The 20,769-nt window shown below is 44.9% G+C and overlaps 1 protein-coding gene across 3 annotated transcripts; it reads right to left on the minus strand.

Moving 5' to 3' along the window:
* Window positions 1-8,919: 8,919 nt before the first annotated feature.
* ZKSCAN4 (zinc finger with KRAB and SCAN domains 4) lies at window positions 8,920-14,986 on the minus strand. Of its 3 annotated transcripts, XM_066247061.1 has the most exons (5): window positions 14,490-14,986; window positions 13,202-13,346; window positions 11,889-11,989; window positions 10,860-10,983; window positions 8,920-9,944 (listed from the first exon to the last, which is right to left on the minus strand). In XM_066247061.1, the coding sequence occupies exons 1-5, from the start codon at window positions 14,850-14,852 to the stop codon at window positions 9,082-9,084; spliced, it is 1,596 nt and encodes a 531-aa protein (XP_066103158.1). In that variant the 5' UTR covers window positions 14,853-14,986; the 3' UTR covers window positions 8,920-9,081. The 3 variants fall into 3 exon arrangements, with proteins under 3 accessions (XP_066103158.1, XP_066103157.1, XP_066103156.1); XM_066247060.1 differs by lacking the exons at window positions 11,889-11,989; window positions 13,202-13,346 and having other exon boundaries at window positions 10,899-10,983; window positions 14,478-14,986; XM_066247059.1 differs by lacking the exons at window positions 11,889-11,989; window positions 13,202-13,346 and having other exon boundaries at window positions 14,478-14,986.
* Between the last annotated feature and the right edge of the window lie 5,783 nt (window positions 14,987-20,769).

Genomic DNA, 20,769 nt, shown 5'->3' on the forward strand with positions numbered 1-20,769 from the left:
CTGCCTGTACCAAAGACTAAGTCCAAATTTCCAATTTTAGGAGGGCATGTGTGAAAATTTGAAAAATGAACTGGCCATATGTCTTTGTTAAGAAAGAAAATAGGAAACACTGAAGGTTGCTGTGTTATTGCAGTAGTGCTTGAGAATAGCTTTTTTCTCTGAAATCAGAATGGTTCTTAGCTGATGGAATTTGACATTGTATGGAGCAGTGATTTTCAGCCTTTTTCATCTCATGGCACAAGTAAATGAATTACTAAAATTCTGCAGCACACCAAAAAGTACATATTTTGCCAATCAAAAAAATATATACAAACCGGTATAATTCTGGTTCATTCACACTGGACAGCTATTGTTGAATTGGCAGTTGTCATTTTCTATTTTGACAGTCTAAGGGAAAAGAGGTCAGTGCCCCTGAATAAAAAATCAGGTATTGAACGTTTTGAAAATTCTTGTGGTACACCAGTTGAAAATTGCTGTTCTGAAGACTTGTCAGTGGATGGCTGGAATGTGGCTAGCATCTAGTGGATAGAGTCTAGGGGTGCTGCTATACATCTTGCATGTGCAGGCCATGACAACAAAGTTACACTATTGAGAAACTCTGGTCTAAGTATACTTAAGGTATATAGAAAAACACTAATATAGCAATTCAAAATATTAGCAATGCCAGGGTTTACAAAAATCCTAAGTATATATTTTGTAGTTTGTATGATTATAAAAGGAAAAAGCCGTAATGTTTGGCGTCCATAGAAATGTACATGCCAGGGTGATAAGAAACTTTAAATTGTTGGTGTTCTGAGATTGCTTTCAACCTCAGACCTGCTTCCACCCTTACAGCAAGTGGGAGCTGTTACAGGAGGACAAGTCTAATTCTAGCTTCTGCATCGGGGTTCCTTACAGAGAACAAAAGGTGAAACACTGGGGGCCATCCATCTTTCTATCAATAGCTGGGGACTGGTAACTTTCCAAAGATTCAGCTTTGGGGATGACACATGACACCCAGCAGTCCCTTTGACAGCTACAGACAGTAATAATTACCAGCTCCCCAAAGATTTACCAAGTAAAATGCATTTCCTCTTACAGAGATTTTTGACTTGATTTAATCCTACTTAGGCAAATTTGCAGGGGAAAATATAATTTCCGAAATTAGTTTAAAAGACCTTTTAAAAACTAGCCTCCTTTGTAACTCAATGGTACTTTAAGTTTAAAGAGGGTCAACCTTAGGGTTAGAAAATTAGTGTAAATGTGCAATAACACCAAAGAAGTAACTGCATTGCTCTATTGTTTATTCGTATGGTCTATGAAATAAGTTTGAGATGATTTTCCAATCCATTATTCTGTAAAGAGACATACAAAGAGGTCATGTTGCTTGGACAGGGTCACCCATTAGGTTGGTGTACGTGGAAATGGAATCCAGGGTTCCTGAGACTTTTCCCAGCGAGAGGGAACCTCCAGGATCCTAGAGCGGCCCTCCAGGTGCCCAGGGCCAGGTTCTCCGGAAGCCGCCCCTCCAGGCCACTGCGGGTCTCGGTGGTCTGTCCGTTCCTCAGGCCGCCCAGAAGCAGGTGAGTCGGTCGTGGCTTCGCGGGTTTTAGTGGCCGTGGGGCCGGCGCTTGGGAGAGGAGGGGACTGTGTGCAGGTCCGCTCGGCCCGCCCCTCCCCTGCTGTTCCCACAGACCTCCGTTTTCTCCGTCCCCTCGGGCGCGCTCTGGTCCGCAGTCACTGTGCTGTGACGTCGGCGGCCGAGGGACACGTGGAAATTTCCGATGTTCTTGAAATGTTCTCGTGCCTCTGGAAGAAGTGAGCGTAGCTGAGCACGTTGCTCACGAAAGCGGCTTTTGGTGTGTGTCTGGCGTTTTTGCCACCCTGCCGACCTTTCTGTTTGAAAAATGAGAGCAGCCTGACCTGCGGCGCCGCAGCGGGTAAAGCCTCGACCTGCACCGCGGAGGTCGCTTGCGGGTCAAGGCACAGACGGGAGTTGGTGCTTTCTGCTCCTCCTCTGCTTCTCTCTCTTTCTAAAAATAAATGAATAAGTGAGAGCAAATGTCCCCCTTTCTTCTTGATCGATAGCTTTCTTTGAAGTTAAAAATGTTAACTCGAAGGTTATCTGATAACCCAGCGTTAAAACAGTTTACTCAGAAAAAGTTATGTTTATCTTTTGTGATGGCCTGAAGCCAGGAGCAGCTGCTCGTGGCTGTGAGGGGGCAGTGTTAGGGAAGGGATGACACGCTGAAGCAAGGGACAGGGACGGGTCATTCCCGCGTGAGCAAGCCACAGACCGGAGGGGTTCGACCGTGATGTGGGGTTCTCCCCAATTGGCTAATAAGGACAGGGTAGCTTGCCCATACGTTTCCATGGTAACCATGTTTCTTGACTTCGGGCATGTGACCCTGCACGGGAGCCTTTTTCAGAGGCGTGATGAAACAGAGTACTTATAACTGATTCAGCTCCTAAGTCATGAAGGCTGCAGTATTAATGTGACAAACCCACGCTGATTTGTGGGGAACGTTCCTCACCACCTAACGAACAAGAAATCTGAAGCATAAAAAATTTATGTTGTGCCAGACTAGTGATGGCACAGTGGATAGAACTGTCGACTTGGGAAGCTGAGGACCCATGTTTGAAACCCCGGGGTTGCTGGCTTGAGCGCAGGCTCACCAGCTTCAGTGTGAGCTGGCTTGAGCAAGGAGTCACGGGGGGTCACTGGCTGGGCTAGCATCCTCTCCTCAAGGCATGTCTGAGAAGCAATTGGTGAACGAGGAAAGTGCTCCAACTCAGAGTTGATGCTTCTCATCTATTTGTCACTCTTCTTTTGTCTTTCCTTTTTTTTTTCTTTTCTTCCTTTCTCTCTCTTAAAAAATTCATGTTCTATAAATAAGCTGAAAGACACAGGAAACTAACAAAAGTGATTACTGTGCAGGTGGTAAATTGAAAGGGGATCAGGGTAGAAACAATACATTTATATATGTCTTTTAGAGTATTTTGACTTCTTAATTGTATACTACCTAGTCAAAAACTTAGACAAAATTTTAAGTAAAACTTTTGAATAGTTTCTGAACGCTGGGCACCTTAGATTTACAGAAAAATTGGGACAGTAGTACAGGGAGTTCCTATATACCCCACACCCAATTTCCCCTATATTAGTTTATTCCATTAGTATTGTACATGTATCACAACTATTAAGTAATTATTGACTGTTAAAAGTCCATACTTGATTAATATTTCATTAGTGTTTACCTAACATCCTTTTTTTATCCCATCTGGGATATCATATTTAATTTATCTCCGTAGAATTCTCTTGGCTGTGTCAGTTTCTCAATCTTCTCCTTGTTTTTGATGACCTTAACAATTTTGAGGCATCTTTGTTAGGTTTCTTATAGAAGGTCACTCACTTGGGTTTTGACTAATGTTTTTCTGATTATTATACTGAGATTAGAGATTTTGGGGAGGTGGACCATAGATGTGAAGTGTCGTTCTTATCATAGTAAGGGTGCATACTGTCCATTTGACTTGTCCCTGTTGTGACATAAAAGAATTTGTATATAAAATAGAAAAAGGCAGAAAAGGGATAACTTGTAATTTTAGTTTGGAGCAAAAGCTGTATTAAGATTGCATACAGAATTCGGTTTGTTCCCAGGGCACAGGAGAGTGGCAGCAGTCTACCAGGTTCTCCAAACTTTGGTCTGAACTAGAAAGATGGGTGGGCTGGAGGAGCCCCTTTCTTTGGGGAGGTGAAGGGTCTATGGTGTCACAGTCTCAGAGGAGACAAAGCATCCTTGTTGCTAAGATATCATAACATCAGCTGCTACTGCAGCCCTGGGGCAATAGGCACAACTTCTAGCCCCATGTCTCTCTTGCAGCCCTATTTTCCAAATTATCAGTTATCGGTTATGGTTATCAGTTGACTGTGGGAAGAGCTTTGCTTAGAGCTCAGATCTCATTCGACATCAAAGTATTCACACTGGATAAAAACCCTATGAATGTAGTGAGTGTGGAAAGACCTTCAAGTCCGAGTTCTGGTCCTTTTAATTACCGAGGGATCTGAAACTTACAGAAGCATTACCTCTGAGGAGTGTGGTAAGCATTACAGTCAGAGTGCTGGTCTCATCCAGTACCGGAGAAACCACAGGGGAAGGAAGCCCTCTCGGTGCAGCCAGTTCTGTAAGAGCTACAGCCGGCGCTCCTTTCTCGCGATAACCAGAGAAGCCACAGCAGCAGCCTCACCAACGCAGTGAATGTGGTGAAAACCTTGAATCGACAGGAACCGTGTCCCCTATCAGAAGGCTCACAGTGTGCTTGAGCTGGTGAAATCTTTGCTATACGCAAGTTTTCCAGATCGCTGGCCAAGTCCTGTGGGGCAGATGAAGACTAGGAAACACTTTTCTTCCTGCCTCCATGAAATAGGTTTTGGAACAAATGCTGACCTGTGTGGTGCAGGCACGTCCTAAGAGGTTTCTGAAGCTGCTGCTTTCCCTTTGCTTTCTTTACCCCTTCCTGGTTATTGGTCCACCCCTCTTATTTAGTCTCTTTAATATGGCTCCAAACCTTCCTAACAATGTTATAAATTGTGCTGCTGTAGCCAACAGGCCTGAACGGTCTGTATCTGTGTTTACTTCCTAAAGATCACGGAGAGCTCTGCTGATCTTTTATAATAAATGGGTCTTTGGCGTTCCCTGAGACCTGCATGTGCTCTGCACACCTGTTACACCTCACTGCTTCCCTCAGACACCTTCATCCCACTCCTTTCTGAATGCTGCATTTGAATGTTGGATGTATAAACTTCAGCAGGTTATTAACCTTTCTAAGCTCAGGTTTTATCACTTGCAAAAGATGGATTATAATGTAACTAATAAGGTTTCTGAGAGGATTTAAAAATGTAATTCAGATAAAGCTTAGTGTCTGAGAGACTGAGCATGCAGTCAGTATTCACTATTTGATTTACAACTGTTGAGCCCAGAAGGAGTGTACCTGAGAAGGAGGACTCCTGTGGTTAATTGGGCCCTAATTCATAACCATAGTCTGGCAGTCATCAGTTGCAGAGGCCTAGCACGCACACTACATACATTTCAGGGGAAAACCCCAGACAGAGCTGCAGCCTGCTGCACGGTGTTCCTGCCAGCTGAGCTGAACCTTATAAAGGAATTCCTGGGATCGTACTTGGTTGGACCAATGGGCTGAGTGAGACCTGCCCATCTAATCGCTGGCTGTGTGGACATGTAATAGCTGGATTAAAGGAAATAAGTATGCACTTACAGTTTTTGACAGCAACTGCAAAAATGCTTTCCATTTCACTGCGTCAGCAAAAGGTCATCACCACCAATCCAATGCCACCAGGAGTCCCCAATCTCAGGTGCAGAAAAAGGAGATGACTCAGGTGAACGTTTTGTAAACCAGGGAAACGGAGCCACTGGTAGAAACCAAACGTGCATTCCACTGAGACAAAGGGGAGGCCCGCTTATTTAAAGTGCCCATGCTTGTCACTAATTGGTCCATTTTTATGCAAATGAGGAATCCAAATAGCACTGATAGTTTGGAATCCCACATCTGTAGTAGCAACTCCATTTGAAATGTACAAAATAGATACTACACTGCTCACAAAATTGAGGGGATATTTTATTGCTTCATACTCATTTTGAAATATCCCCTAATTTTTGCAAGCAGTATATATATTCACAAAGCTGACTGAAAAAGTTTCCAGGTTTATATTCTTCAGACTCAAATTTGGCTATGAAGGATAAAAACGAAAGACTAAAAAGGTGTTTAGAGACAAGTAGGTAAATTGAGTTTACTCAATGGATAAAGTTCTCTATGAATAATCGAGAAGGAAGCACACACAATTTGGGTTATCATTACAATATAAGATCAACACTGTCAGATACAGTACACTTTTGAAAGGTAGTCTATTATTAAACAATCGTCATTCCTATATTTGGAGGGTTTGGCTAACAGAATAATCTCCACATTTACATGTCACTTATTATACAAGCAGATCCTCACAACCCTGTGAGTTAAGTTGTCACTCCTGCTATTTTTTTCCACTCAGTCCCTAAGAACAATTTTTAAAAAGCATAAGAAGTGGCATTTCATTCCACTTTATATACTGCTTGTATCTCAACCAAGTAGCTTGTTTTATTGGGTCTAATTTCATCTGAAAAAAATTTGCCTTCCTTTTAAATAGGTTAGAGTTTAACCCACTTTATAATTCAGTTTTTAATAAACCACCTTTGTTTTACACACAAGTGGCATGTCTGAAAGACTAGAAGCAAATTAATTTTTTATTTGAAATTACACAATGCTGACATTTTCATAGATACTATTATAAAAATGTCAGGGTGCTTAATGAATTAAACATCTTGCTCTGGCATTGAAGGCCTTTACACTGTATCTACCTCTTCAAATGCACCTCATTTACAAAATTTGGCAAACTTCTTTAGTCTTTTCTGCTAATATGTCACCACACTTGTCCATAGAATAATAACAGCTCAGCTGGAAGCGACCTATCCCTCTGAACTTCCGCAGGCTTGTTTACAACTCAAGTCCTTGATCCTGGTACTGCCTCACCTGCAAGTCTTAGCAACTTCATCTTACTAAAAGCCTAGGCTGTGTGTGTGTGTGTGTGTGTGTGTGTGTGTGTATGTGTAGTGTTCATTATTTGGAAAGCTGGTACTCGAAAGTATTTTTCTACAGCCCTGGCTGTGTAGCTCAGTTGTTTAGAGCATCATCCAGATACTCCAAGGTTGCAGGTTTGATCCCTGGTCAGGGCACGTGCAAGAATCAATGAGTGAATGCATAAATAAGTGGAACAACAAATTGGTGTTTCTCTCCTTTCTTCTCTCTCTAAAGTCAATAAATAGGCCCTGGCCGGTTGGCTCAGCGGTAGAGCGTCGGCCTAGCATGCGGAGGACCTGGGTTCGATTCCCGGCCAGGGCACACAGGAGAAGCGCCCATTTGCTTCTCCACCCCTCCGCCGCGCCTTCCTCTCTGTCTCTCTCTTCCCCTCCCGCAGCCAAGGCTCCATTGGAGCAAAGATGGCCCGGGCGCTGGGGATGGCTCCTTGGCCTCTGCCCCAGGCGCTAGAGTGGCTCTGGTCGCAACATGGCCACGACCAGGATGGGCAGAGCATCGCCCCCTGGTGGGCAGAGCGTCGCCCCATGGTGGGCATGCCGGGTGGATCCCGGTCGGGCGCATGCGGGAGTCTGTCTGTCTCTCCCTGTTTCCAGCTTCAGAAAAATGCAAAAAAAAAAAAAAGTCAATAAATAAAATGTTTTGACTACAATAGTCCCCTTCTCTACAGAGAAGTGTTTTGTGCTCAGAAGGAGCAGAAAAGGGCACACTGATTCTTTGTTAATCTCAATTATATGTGTTTAATCCTTTCTGGTTTGTAAAAGGCTTTCACATATATCCCTGCACATAATATAATAAACACTAAAGAAAAATGAACAGTGCTTAAAATCAAGGCCATTAGCAAATATTTAGGATAATTAAAAATAAGGTGAGAAAAGGAAATAACTAATTTGTGGAGGTAACAAAAATAAAGTTAATTTAAAAGGTAACTTTAAAAGGCTAGGAATTATTAATTGGAGAAAGTCTGTAGCATTGTGAGAGCTAAAGGTTTAAGTTGGACTGCAGTGAGGGACAGTGAAACAAAGATTTTGTAGTACTGGTGGAGGGAGAGACATTTGGTTTGCACAGTCCCTGGTCAGCCTGTGCTCCTTTAGAGCAGGAATCCAGGAAGGTAACTGGACAGAATATGGTCAGAGTTTCATCAGAAGCTGAATCCATTCTTGGCACAGCCTGGTACAGCCGGCAGCAGGTGATAGGCCCTCAGGCACCTAGGAAGAAGGTATCAGCCTTTGAAGAACTCACAGAAGGTGATTTGGATCACTGGTTTCTTACTGTGAGTAACTCACAGCGTAATGTTGACTTCACATCTTGATTCTTTGGATGTTGTGTAATCTTTTTGGTCAGATAATCAGGATTCTCAAAGTGCTCCTCTGCTGCCCACACTCAGGTTCTGTCCTCATTGGCTGCCTCCGATCCCATCTTCCTATCCCCAATCATAGGACAGTTTTAAAAATGAGAATAATACTGGTTGTAAATATTCAGTGTGAATCCTCTGATCTAGAGGAAGTTTAGAATCAGCTTGGCATAAGCCTCGATGCACTGTTGGCTCTAAATTGGGAGGGAGGGATGCAGATTATGTCTTGATACTTGGTTATGCCCAAGATACATAAAAGCTGAGAAACAAGCTGTTAAGCATCATTGAATTTATGTCAAATTCATAGTCATCTAGTTCTGACTTGATAAAGTGATTTTTATTTACCTGAATGTGAACAGTTCCCACCAAAGTGTAGCAAAATTAATGTGAACTAATGTAACTGATATTGACTACAGAATGGAGTTGTGTGGATGGAGTGACCTCACAGTGTTTTAATGACAAAGAAGCTGTTTAAGGCATTCATACTGGAAGTGAAGAATACGCTGGTGAAGAAGTATGGGTCCTCCACCCCAGCTCTGACAAGCCTGTGAACTTGGCAATAAATACACAGGATTGATCTCTCAATTTAGAACCTCAGAGAATTAAACACAAACACAGATGGTCTTAGTTTAAAGTTTTTTAGAATTCTAGACATCAGATTTCCAAAAAGATGAAGGTCATTGCACATGTACCTATGTGCAAGGCACCATGGGAGCATGAGATATTATTGACCCAACACATTAGTGAAAGACTCAATATGGGCAGAATGGGTAGTCAGAGTATCAGCCCCCACAATCGCAGTCACCAACCCAGGAACGTCGTAGAGAGGCATGAGCCACTCAAAATTCCTGAAGTCCAGTAGGCGAGATCAAACATCCCAGGTCCTACCTTTTCCAGACAACAACCCAGAGCCTCCTTTCAGACAAGCTTTTTCCCGTCACTAGAATGTGGAAGATGATTCATCTCAGCCAGGCTCAGTTTTCGAACACACCTGATGACGTGTGGTAAATAAAGCCCTAGCCCCCTATTGCTGAGGTCAGGGAGGGCTCAAGGGCAACTTCAGTTTAACGAGAAAGGAGTACTAACTTTGGTCCCTAGGACATGGGTCACCGGGACAGAATTTTTTTCACAACGTGGCTTCTCTGATGTTGAACAAGGTATGAAGTTCGGGTGAAGCCTTTTCCACATGCATCACACTCATGGGGTTTCTCACCGGTGTGGATTTTTTGATGTTCAAAAAGGCTTCTGTACCTACTGAAACTTCTCTCACATCTGTTACATTTGTGAGACACGGGGGCCTCAACCTCTTCCTGCAGACTCTCCATCTTCCTGTGACTCTCCCAGGTCTCTCCACGCTCAGGGTCCTGAGCCTTTCTGTCACTGTGGACCTTCTGATGTCTCAGGAGATGTGAATTCCGTCTAAAGGCTTTACTGCACACGCTGCACTGGTATGGCTTCTCCCCTGTGTGGATTCTGTGATGTTCAAGGAGGCTGCAGCTCTGGGTAAAGGTCTTCCCACAGTCCTCACACTCGTAGGGCTTTTCCCCGGTGTGTGTTCTCTGGTGCTTGATAAGGTTGGAGCTGTGACTGAAGACCTTACCACATTCTTCGCAGGCATAGGGTTTCTCACCAGTGTGGACTCTCTGGTGAATGACCAGGGCCGAGCTCCCGATGAAGGACTTGCCGCAGTCTTCACACTCATACGGCTTCTCCCCAGTATGGATTCTCCTGTGCTTAGTCAGGCCTGAACTCTGAGCAAAGCTCTTTCCACATTCATGACACACATGTCGCCTCTTTCCAATGGCGTTTATCTGCTCTCTTTGTGACCCGCCCTGCTGTTCACTGGTCCCTGCACATGTAGGTATCTGGGCAATGGCTTCACCCAGGTGGCATGGTATCTGCCCAGGCTCCTGTTCCCGATGCTCGTCAGCTAGAGGCAAGTCTCTGATCGTCGTCTGTATTTCACCACCTGAAGCAACAAAGGGCCAGCAACCGTCAGTCACAGCCTGCCAGGGAGGAAAGCGCTCTGCTGAGCCCCAGGGAGGCGAGAACGACAGAGATCTGTCTGTGCCATGGAAGAATGTTTGTGTACAGGAATCAGGATGGAAGGACAGGGAGAATGAGAGTGCTGGGAGAGAGGAGACCCGGGAACGGGAAGGGTCCTTCAGGAGAAGGGTACCACTGAGAATGGGGGGAAGGGGTGAGGATTGCGTGGGGAGGTGTGCAGAGGCTCTAGGTTCTAGGGATCGTCAGGCAGGGCTATGCACCTAGGAATGGATAACAAAATGCTGAGCAGAAAAGCAGGTGAAAGGACTTCTGAGCATTCTGTAGGAATCAGAGATACACGGAGCTCAGAAAAGCATCGTTACCTCTGCGCTTATCCTGGGCAGAGGCAGGGTGCATGCATAGGACTGGCTTCGGTGTGGGGTATCTGAGTTGAAGCCCCCACTGTACCACCGATGAGCTATGTGGACACAGACAAGCCAGGGCGTCTGTGAGCCCCTGCACCCTCACCTCTGCAGTCTGGCCTTGTCATCATCAGTGTCTAAGTCACTTCTAGCTGTCATACACTGGTCCCATAATCCATTTCATGAGGAGACCCCGCCCCTTATAGCTCTCCTCCCCGTCAGGGCTAGCTACAGGGAGGGAATCCACACTGACTGAGCATCTGCTTTGAGCCATACCTGTCCTGTCTCATTCCACGTAACCTAACTAGAATGCTAGGCAAGAAGGGTTAAGGAACCAATCAGTCACAGGGTTCAGAACCCATGATCTGAATCCAAACATAATGGGTAGGACTCCGTGGCTTCTAACAGCCCAGCAGGTTCTAATACACGGAGGAAGCCAGAAAACCTTATGAGCGGTTGGTGCCCATCCATCCTACCTGGGGAGGTCAGAGCACCACAGCTGTCCTGACTCTCACCTCCGCACACGTTCACCACAGGCGACTCCAGCTCTGTCCATCCAGAGGAGATGGTCAGAGCCACTTCTTCCACTTTCAGCAACCCCTGCAACAATAGGCAATCACACCTACCTCCCTGCCCAAGATCCGTGTCAGAGCTGGGCTCATGCAGAGAACGCACACCCCCTAGAGGGGCCCATGAAAAAGAGCAGACAGGCATGCTTTCACCGACTTCACCCTCGCTCTCATCACCTGTTTGTGAACAAAAGAACGACGGGAGGGAGGAAATACTACACACATTAGGAAAAGTACTTTCACTTAACCCTAAACAGTCCAGAGGGTGAAAAGGTTCGGGAAACGAGGGCAAGTGCCCTGAAAGCAGTGACACCGTATCCAAACCTTTCAAAAGTTACAGGGCTGGGGCTCACATTAAGACCTTTTCAAATACAATGAAATCTACGTCTGAGGTGAAGTAGGAAAGGAAAGACTGGGTAAGAAGTGAAAACCCAGTTTAAGTAAAGATTGTCCCCAGTGTAACAGTAAACTTTATACAAGAGAACATGCCTTCTCTGTCCCTTCAAGTTTAAGTTCCTAGAGAGCAGAGGCCATGTCTTTACATGCCTCACTAACAGCATAGTTAATGACACTGGAGAAAAAAAAACTAAATCATCAATCATCAGGATAACAAGATCCTCAGTTTGCATTGGCTGAATTGCTCTCATTGAACAAATAAAAAATCTCACTGAGGAAGGAACTGACCAGACAGATGGGTTAGGAAGATAGGGAAAGCACAGACAGCCCACCCCCCAAGCTGGGAGTAAACCAGGAACATCATCTTAAGTGGGCACCCAAATAAAAGCAGACAATAGTTAGCCAGCTTGGGACAGATGAGAAAACAAACCCCGTGTGGACCAGGGCGGGGCTGTCGGACCTGGAGGGGAAGGGATCTCACCAGGAGCTCAAGAGCAGGGACAAGGTGCTAGTGCTGGGGAGGGAGGGGCTCCAGCTCACCTGGGACTCTGGGGTGAGCCTGGCAGCCCCCACTGCATCTTCTGGGTGGCCCCTCCCAGAACACGCTCCATTTTGAGAGAAGTAAAGGGGAAATTCAGGTTCTCTAAAAGGGATGAACTTTGCAAGGGGCAGAAAACATGTTAGTTTAGGCTAGAATTTTTGTTGAGAATTGGAGACTGGACATTGACAGGCATGTTCTAGTTTTATGTGTTGGGAACCTGCCTCACTGTTCCCAGCCCATGGGGAACATACAGCAATTTCCTACTGAGTGATTTTTCACCCTGTTCCAGTTACAGACTAAGGGTTTGGAAAATTTATACTCTTGTATTTGCAGCAGTTCTACAATGTGGGATATTCTGGCTGGCTTTACAGATCCAGCCTTATTTTCTTCATAGCAATTACCAATATCTAAAATTGTATCATTAATTTATGTTTATGTGCTGTCTTCCTAATTGGAATGTCAGCTACCTTGCTGTGAGAAACCTAACTCTGTCTCTGGTGCCTGCTACATCGGCTACCACACAGAGGCCTCCATACATAGATGTTACGTGAATGGAGGTGATTGTGTTGTTAAGTAGTCAAATCTTTCTTTTTAAAAAAATGTTTTTATTATTAAGTGAGAGGAGGGAAGATAGTGAAACAGACTCCCACATGTGCCCCAGCCAGGATACACGTAACCACCCCAGTCTGGGGCTGATGCTCAAATCAACCAAGCTATCCTCAGTGCCTGAGGCCAGTGTGCTCAGACCAACCCAGCCATCCTCAGCACCTGGGGCCAGTGCTTGGACCAATCGAGCCACTGGCTGCAGGAGGGGGATAGAAGCAGATGGTCGCTTCCCTTGTGTGGTCTGATTGAGAATCAAACCCAGGACATCCATACCCCAGGCTGACACTCTATCCACTGAGCCAACCTGGCCAAGGCCCCAAACACAAGTTTTAATATAGTCTTATTTACTATGTCCAGAATTGGTTAAGAAAGCTTTCCGCTATGGTTTGTTTTAATGTTTTTCTTATTGATATTTAGAGAGAAAGAAAGGGAAGAGAGAGACAGGAACATCAGTCTGTTCCTGTATGTACCCCGACTGGGGATCAAGCTGGCAACTTCTGTGCTTCAGGACAATATTCTAACCAACTGAGCTATTCAGCCAGAACCTTCCACTATTGCTTAAATTTGTCCCTTTTAGTCTCAGTCTCAAATTAAAGTAGGTCTGTGGTGGGCTTGAAAAGCACAGTCAACAGATCTTTTGTAAGTGACCTTAAGTGAAAGTGGATGAAGTCGGTAGAACTCACAGTGCCCAGCAAATAGTCCTCACCTCTGTCTGGTAAGGACTGGGATCTCACAGGCTCATGCTTGAGCAGAGCCTTCATTGGCTGGAACTGCGTACTTCGTGACCTCTGAGCTGGTGTCAACACTGCCATCTTGCAACAGAGCAGTTGCCCCTGGTCACCACCTGGGACCTAAAAGTCATTCATCTATTTATTAGTCAAACACTTCTATCATGCTATATGCTATTACTTTCTCTTTTTTCCAGGTACTATTTCTATGAGCTTTACAAATATTAATTCACTTAATGGAGACAACAACTCTATGATCTAGTACTATTATTATCATTTTTATGTGAGGAAACTGAGGCACAGAGATTATGTAACTTGCCCAAGGTCACTCAGCTAATAAATGTCAGTGCTGGGGTGGAGCTCATTCTAGAACTCATGCTCTTAACCATTACTCTGTGCTTCCTTATTATATACATTTGTGCTTTTATGAAAACTCCTTGGGAATTGGAGCTAAATTCTCAGAGAATACTAATATCTTTTCTTATCTGAAAAATGAGACTAATGATTTCCAGCCTGTACGGCTTGAGGGACCAGTAGATAAGGTCACAGTACGTGAAGGCCCCTATGCAGGCCCCTGCCCGTGGTATGTCCCCGTGGAATGCAGCCTTCCCTCCAGGCATTAATAGTTCAGTCAGTTTCCAAGTTCCTCTCTCAAGTGCTGCTCAGAATTACCCACATCTCTCAAGGATGAAGAGCCTGAACACCAGTGGCTTGAAACGAATTTTTACTGTTACTGCACTAGAGGACACTCCCTCCCAAGTATTCCATCAGTGTAAATAGAAAACAAAATACTTCTCTTACTTTTACTAGCCTCCAAGAGATATTTAGCGTTTTCTTCCATTATGAATGGAAGCAACAAAGCCAAGTGTCATCAGCATATCTTGGAATTTGTCTGCAATAGAAACTGCGGTGTTTTTACAACAGGTTACAACCAAGCAAATATTGTCAAAGTCACTGAAGCTTGTAACCCTTTGAAATGACCACTTACTTAGTAGGCCTAGTCCCTAGATTTTATTATTTAGTGCATTAATTTAGAAAAGTGCATCTATAACTCTGTCACAATTTTGTTTCATGCCCTGCTAACCGCAATTCGGCACCATTGTGGCTACTCTTGTAATCCTTTATATAATATATTTAAAAATATTACGAGAAGGGTCCAGGGACTGCACCTTACTGCCAGGGATGTTCCCGGCACACAGAGGCTGGGAAAGGAACGCCCCACGCTAGGTTCGTGAGGTTTCAGGAGACACTGACCCTGCTCTCCACCTGCGGCACGCGCTCCTCCTGCGGCCTCTGCAAATCCTCCAGCAGCACCACGGCCTCCTCCCCGCTCTGCGGCGGCTGCTCCCGCACCCGGGCCTGCAGCTCGGCGGGCAGGATGCTCAGGAACTGCTCCAGCACCAGCAGCTCCAGCATCTGCTCCTTGCTGAGCGCCTCGGGCCGCAGCCACAGGCGGCAGAGCTCGCGCAGCCGGCTGAGCGCCCGGCGGGGGCCCCCGGCCTCGGGGTAGCGGAAGCCGCGGAAGCGCTGGCGCGCGCGCTCGGGGGCCGGGACCTCCTCGTCCTCCACCTTCACCGCCAGGATCCCGGCCCGGTCCTCGGCCGCGCTCTCCCCCGATTCCCTCGCCATCCTGGGCCCGGGCCGCACTGGGGCCTCCCGGCCGCTGGCGCTGCTTCAGCAGAAGGTTCCTGGGGGTGGGGTGGCTGTCAGCCGGTCTACGGCAGGGACACCCTAGGGACACCCCGGGGCGCAGCTGCGCAGGTTTCCTCCGGCCAGCGGCGCCTGTGCCGCGTCGTCCTCTGCGCGCTCCCGGGATCCAAGCCGGCGCTGCTGTGGACGGAGCAACCCTGCGGCCGGGGCCGGGACCGCGGGGGAATCGCCGTCACCGGCTCTCTAGGCAGCGCCTCTCGGTGACTGTCCTCGACTTAACCCCTTAATCCGCCACTCAGGGGAGTCAGAAGGGGAAGAGAGAGAATGACAGGCTCTGTATCGGGAGAAAGCCTCCGTCAGGATCCTGAAGAGCTGGCATAAATGGCACAAACTCAGGCGGCTGCTCCCCGGCTCTCTCCCTCTCTCCTCCCTCTGCCGCTCCCTTCGTCGCCCCTTTCCCAGGCAGCTTCCTCCCAGGAGCTCCAGTGCTGTTCCCCACCCTCGCCCCCCAGGCGTACTTTTCTTGCCTCCCTCTTTTCCCCAAGTTCCAATGGCCCTTCTTTCGCCTCTGGAAGTTGTTTCCTGAGCCCATTTCTTCTACGACTGACTTATTCTACCTCTGTGACTTTCTAAATAAACTTTCTCTTATAAAAAAATTGACATAAACTCAGAAGAAAACAAGAGCTTTCTTGGAGCTCTTGGGGGTCTGGGCAGGAGGACCTTCCTTTCCTCGAGAAGTATCACCAGGCACTCGCTTGGAGTAGTGGCAGCCCCGGTCCTTGTCCTGCCACTGGCCCTTCCGTTTCCTCCCCTTCAAGGCCCAACTACTTGAAAGAAAGCACTTTTATTTTTAACTCTAGTTCTCACTTTCCACTTACCCTTAACACCCTACAGGCAGCACACTGCCAACAAAGCCATTGGGACTGCTCCTGCAAAAGTAACTGTAGACTCCCCCTCTCCCCAACACACACACACACACCACTTTTTATTTTCCATGGTTCCTCACAGGCAACAGGCTTACAAGACTGCATTTCTAGAAACTCTCTACTGGCTTCAAGGACCTATTTCTGCTTGCTTTCTTCTGTTGTTTTTTTCCCCCTAAAATCTCATTCACAGTCTAGCATAGTGGTTAGATACGAAGACTCTCATATCGTGTTACCTGGGTTCATAAATCTGGTTTACCACATTTTAGCGGGTGAGCTTGGTATCTTATGTAACCTCTTTCTGCCTCACTTTCCCAATCTATATAGTACATGGGAACAGGAATAGTAGATAAGGATATTGTAAGCATTATGGGAGTTTTTAAATGTAAAGCGCTTAGAACAATACCTGGCCTATAATAAACTAAGCCTACCCTAAAATGGAAGAAACATCTGAGATTCCTTTGAACCATATGGGACTAGATTTTAAGCCAGAAGGATTGCCATTGTTTTACTTGACTGAGATACCAGTTAAGTCTCCTTTCCAGCCCATGGAGTTGCAAGTTTGATAAAAGTTTTAAGTTGAAAAATACTGTATCATGCTGGCAACTTCCTGAGTTTTCTCAATTTTATTATTCAATTACAGTTCACATTCAATATTATCTTATATCAGTTTCAGGTGTACAGCACAGTTGGTAGGCAGTTATATAATTTACAAAGTGGTTCCCACAATATTTCAAGTATCCACCTGGCATCATACATAGTTATCACAATATTAGTGACTATATCCTCTATGCTGTACTTGACATCACCATGACCATTTTGAAACTACCAATTTGTATTTCTCAATCCCTTCACCTTTTTCACCCAACCCCTCCCCTTTGGCAACTACCATTCCAATTTCTGTGTCTATGAGTTTGTTTCTGTTTTGTTTGTTCATTTGTTTTGTTCTTTAGATTCCACATGTAAATGAACTCATATGGTACAGTATTTGTCTTTCTCTGTCTGACTTATTTCATTATGCATAATACCCACTAGGTCCATCCATCTTGTTGCAAATGATAAAATATTATTCTTTTTAAGACCAAATAATACTCCATTGTACAATTTTAATTCCTGGGTTGCTTCTATACCTTAGTTATTAGAAATAACACTGCAGTGATTCCTGAGTTTTTATTACTCAGCCTATTCCTCTGTAGTTCAAAGAACAATAAGGCCTGACCTGTGGTGGTGCAGTGGATAAAGCATCGATCTGGAATGCTAACGTTGCCAGTTAGAAACCTTGGGCTTGCCTGGTCAAGGCACATATGGGAGTTGATGATTCCTGCTTCTCCCCACCTTCTCTCTCTCTCTCTCTCTCTCTCTCTCTCTCTCTCTCCTCTATAAAATGAATAAAATCTTTAAAAACAGAATAATAAGAAAGGGATAGAACTTAAGAAAATGAGAGGTCCCAAAGGCTGTTACAAATGAAACTAGAAAATATTTTTCTCTTGATGAACTAGCTGGCACAGGAGGTAACAAGGCAATGCCCTGGCATGAAAGAACCTAAATCTAATTAAGTTTCTTCAGACCTATGTACAGGTCACATACAGAAACAAGTGAAGTTAGCAGTTTTCAAACCCCACAGCACATTGGAATCTTTGGGGAGCTTTTAAAACATCTTGATACCTTGGCTACAACCAAAATCAATTACATCAGAATGTCAGAGGGTGGGACCCGGTGTGAGTAACTGTAAAATTTGCTAGGTTATTCTTATATGCAGGTGAATATGATACTTAAAAGAAGTAATCAACCAAATCCAAAATGGGGGACATTTTACAGCAGGCGTCCCCAAACTACGGCCCGCGGGCCGCATGTGGCCCCCTGAGGCCATTTATCTGGCCCCTGCCGCACTTCCAGAAGGGGCACCTCTTTCACTGCTGGTCAGTGAGAGGAGCACTGTATGTGGCGGCCCTCCAACGGTCTGAGGGACAGTGAACTGGCCCCCTGTGTAAAAAGTTTGGGGACCCCTGTTTTACAGGATGTAAGAGCCAAGTTCTTCATCAAATAAATGGCTTTAAATACTCTGAAAGAACTGGAAAAGGAAACAAAAAAAATGGTACAATGATAACTGTTGAAGTTGGGTGAGAGGCATGGGGCGGGGAGGGGTCACAGTACTTTTTTCTTTATACAGTGTGTCCGTAAAGTCATGGTGCACTTTTGACCAGTTACAGGAAAGCAACAAAAGACGATAGAAATGTGAAAGCTGCACCAAATAAAAGGAAAACCCTCCCAGTTTCTGTAGGATGCTGTGGCAGCATGGGCGTGTGCGCAGATGATGACGTAACACCGTGTATACAGTGGAGCCGCCCACGGCCATGCCAGTCGAGATGTGGACAGTACAGAGGAAAGTTCAGTGTGGTCTGTGGCTCACTAAATTCGAATCCGTGACCAAAGTGCAACATGAATATCGGCACATTTATAATGAAGCGCCACCACATAGGAATAACAATACTCGGTGGGATAAGCAGTTGAAGGAAACCGGCAGTTTGGTGGAGAAACCCCGTTCTGTTAGGCCATCAGTCAGGGATGAGTCTGTAGAGGCTACACGGGATAGCTACCTAAGGAGCCCTAAAAAATCTGTGTGAGCCCACATCGAACTGCACTGGATAGGTTTAAAACTGGGAGAGTTTTCCTTTTATTTGGTGCAGATTTCACATTTCTATCGTCTTTTGTTGCTTTCCTGTGACCAGTCAAAAGTGCATGACTTTATGGACACACTGTATTTATGTTTGAAATTTTTCATAGTAATTTTTATTTATGTATTTATTTTTAGTGATAGAGGCAGAGAGAGAGGCAGACAGACAGGAAGGGAGAGAGATAAGAAGCATCAACTCATAGTTGCAGCACCTTAGTTGTTCATTGATTATTTCTCATATGTGCCTTGACTGGGGGGCTCTAGCTGAGTCAGTTACCCCTTGCTCACACCAGTGACCTTGGGCTCAAGCCAGCGACCATGGGGTCATATCTATGATCCCATGCTCAAGCCGGTGAGCCTGTGCTCAAGCTGGAGACCTTGGGGTTTTGAACCTGGGTCCTCAGCATTCCAGGCCAAAGGTCTATCCACTGTGCCACCATCTGGTCAGGCAGTAATTTTTTAATTAAATAAGAAATTTGCCTTGCATTTGAATAATTCTGTCCAAAAGCCTTTAGGTGGAGCCAAAGGAAATAGGAGAGAAAGCAGCAGCCCAGCCCAGAATGAGTTTGGAGCCCAAGTGGGGTGAGGAGAGGGTGTTCCCAGGGGTGGAGACAGAGGCTTTCGCAGGAGAATTGACTGAGACATTTCTACCATCTATTCTACAGACCCATTCAAGTGTCACCACTTGTTGATTTGAGGTCTGAGCCCAACTGAGAAGAACAAAAAGGCATGGGGCAATTGATTACATACAAGATGGATCAATGAAATAGATAAATATACTTAACATATTGGGAGCCAGGATTCACACATAAAAGAAGGAGTTACAAACACGGAAAAGAGAAAAGCCAAAATAAATCCTGTAGTGTTGAATTGGAATTAAGGGTGTTAGCATGAACTCAAGGTCCCAATATTTAGAGTTACTTATAGAAACAAATATAGATGTAGGTATATAAACATTTGATATTGATGCTGCAATATTTTGATCCAAATGGAAAAAAATTTTGGTTGACATAAACACAAAATTAATTCCAGTAGTTTAAACATTTAAAAGTCTAAAAGCAAAACCTTTGTGTATATGTACCACAGCTTTTTAATCCACTCATCCACTGATGGACACTTGGGCTATTTCCAGATATTGGCTAGTGTAAACAATGCTGCCATAAACATGGGGTTGCATTTCTTCTTTTGAATCAGTGATTTGGTGTTCTTAGGATATATTCCTAAAAGTAGGATGGCTAGGTCAAAAGGCAGTTCCATTTTTAATTTTTTGAGGAATCTCCATTAAGCTGTGGTATAATACACAATGGAATACTATGGGGCCATGAAAAAGAAGGAAATATTACCTTTTGTGACAACATGGATGGATCTGGAAACTATTATGTTAAGTGAAATAAGCCAGGCAAGGAAGAAAAATATCATATGACCTCACCATTAGAGGAATCCAATCAACAATGTGAACTGAGGAACAGAATAGAGGCAGAGGCGGGATCAAAGGGACCAGTGGGAAAGCAGACAGAGGGAAAGGGAATGAGAGGATGAGATCAGAGAAGGAAGAGATTGGTGAAATTATATATACATAACACAGCGTTATAGAGAGCAAAAAAGCAAATCCTGGAGGGAAGGGGGGAGGGCATTGGGGGAGGAGGGCAAGGGGGACGTTGATGGGAATATGGGGTGGGGGAGGATGTATTCGGTGGGACACTTGAATCTATGTAAACAGAATAAATTTAAATCAGTAAAAACAAAACAAAAACACAAGCAAAACCTTCACACTCAAGAAGAAAGTAGGAACATTTCTTTATGCTCTTGAATAAAGCAAGATTTCTTTACAAATACACAAACTGCACAAAATGCAAAGAAAAATATAGTTAATTTCACATATTAAAACCAGAAGATACCAGAAACAAGTGGAAACGACAAAAGACTGACAGAAACTATATGCAACCAATATAAACAACAAGGATCAATACACAGAATATACAATGAACTTCTACAAATAAACAAGAGAAAGCCAACATTCAGACTCAAAAACTGACAAGGAATATTCATAGGTGTTGGACGAAAGCCAAGGCACCAAGTGACTTTCTGTTCCCATCCTGAGAAAGTGAACGTCGAGACCAGGGGTAAGGAAGCTTTTTGGCTGAGACAGCCGTGAACACCACATATTTTAAAATGTAATTCCGTGAGAGCCATACAACAACCCATGTACGTTATACATTATCCAATAAAAATTTGGTGTTGTCCCACAGGACAGCTGTGATTGGCTCCTGCCACCTGCAACCATGAACATAAGCGGTAG

Source organism: Saccopteryx bilineata, chromosome 11 (assembly GCF_036850765.1).
Source record: "Saccopteryx bilineata isolate mSacBil1 chromosome 11, mSacBil1_pri_phased_curated, whole genome shotgun sequence".
NCBI lineage: Eukaryota > Metazoa > Chordata > Mammalia > Chiroptera > Emballonuridae > Saccopteryx > Saccopteryx bilineata.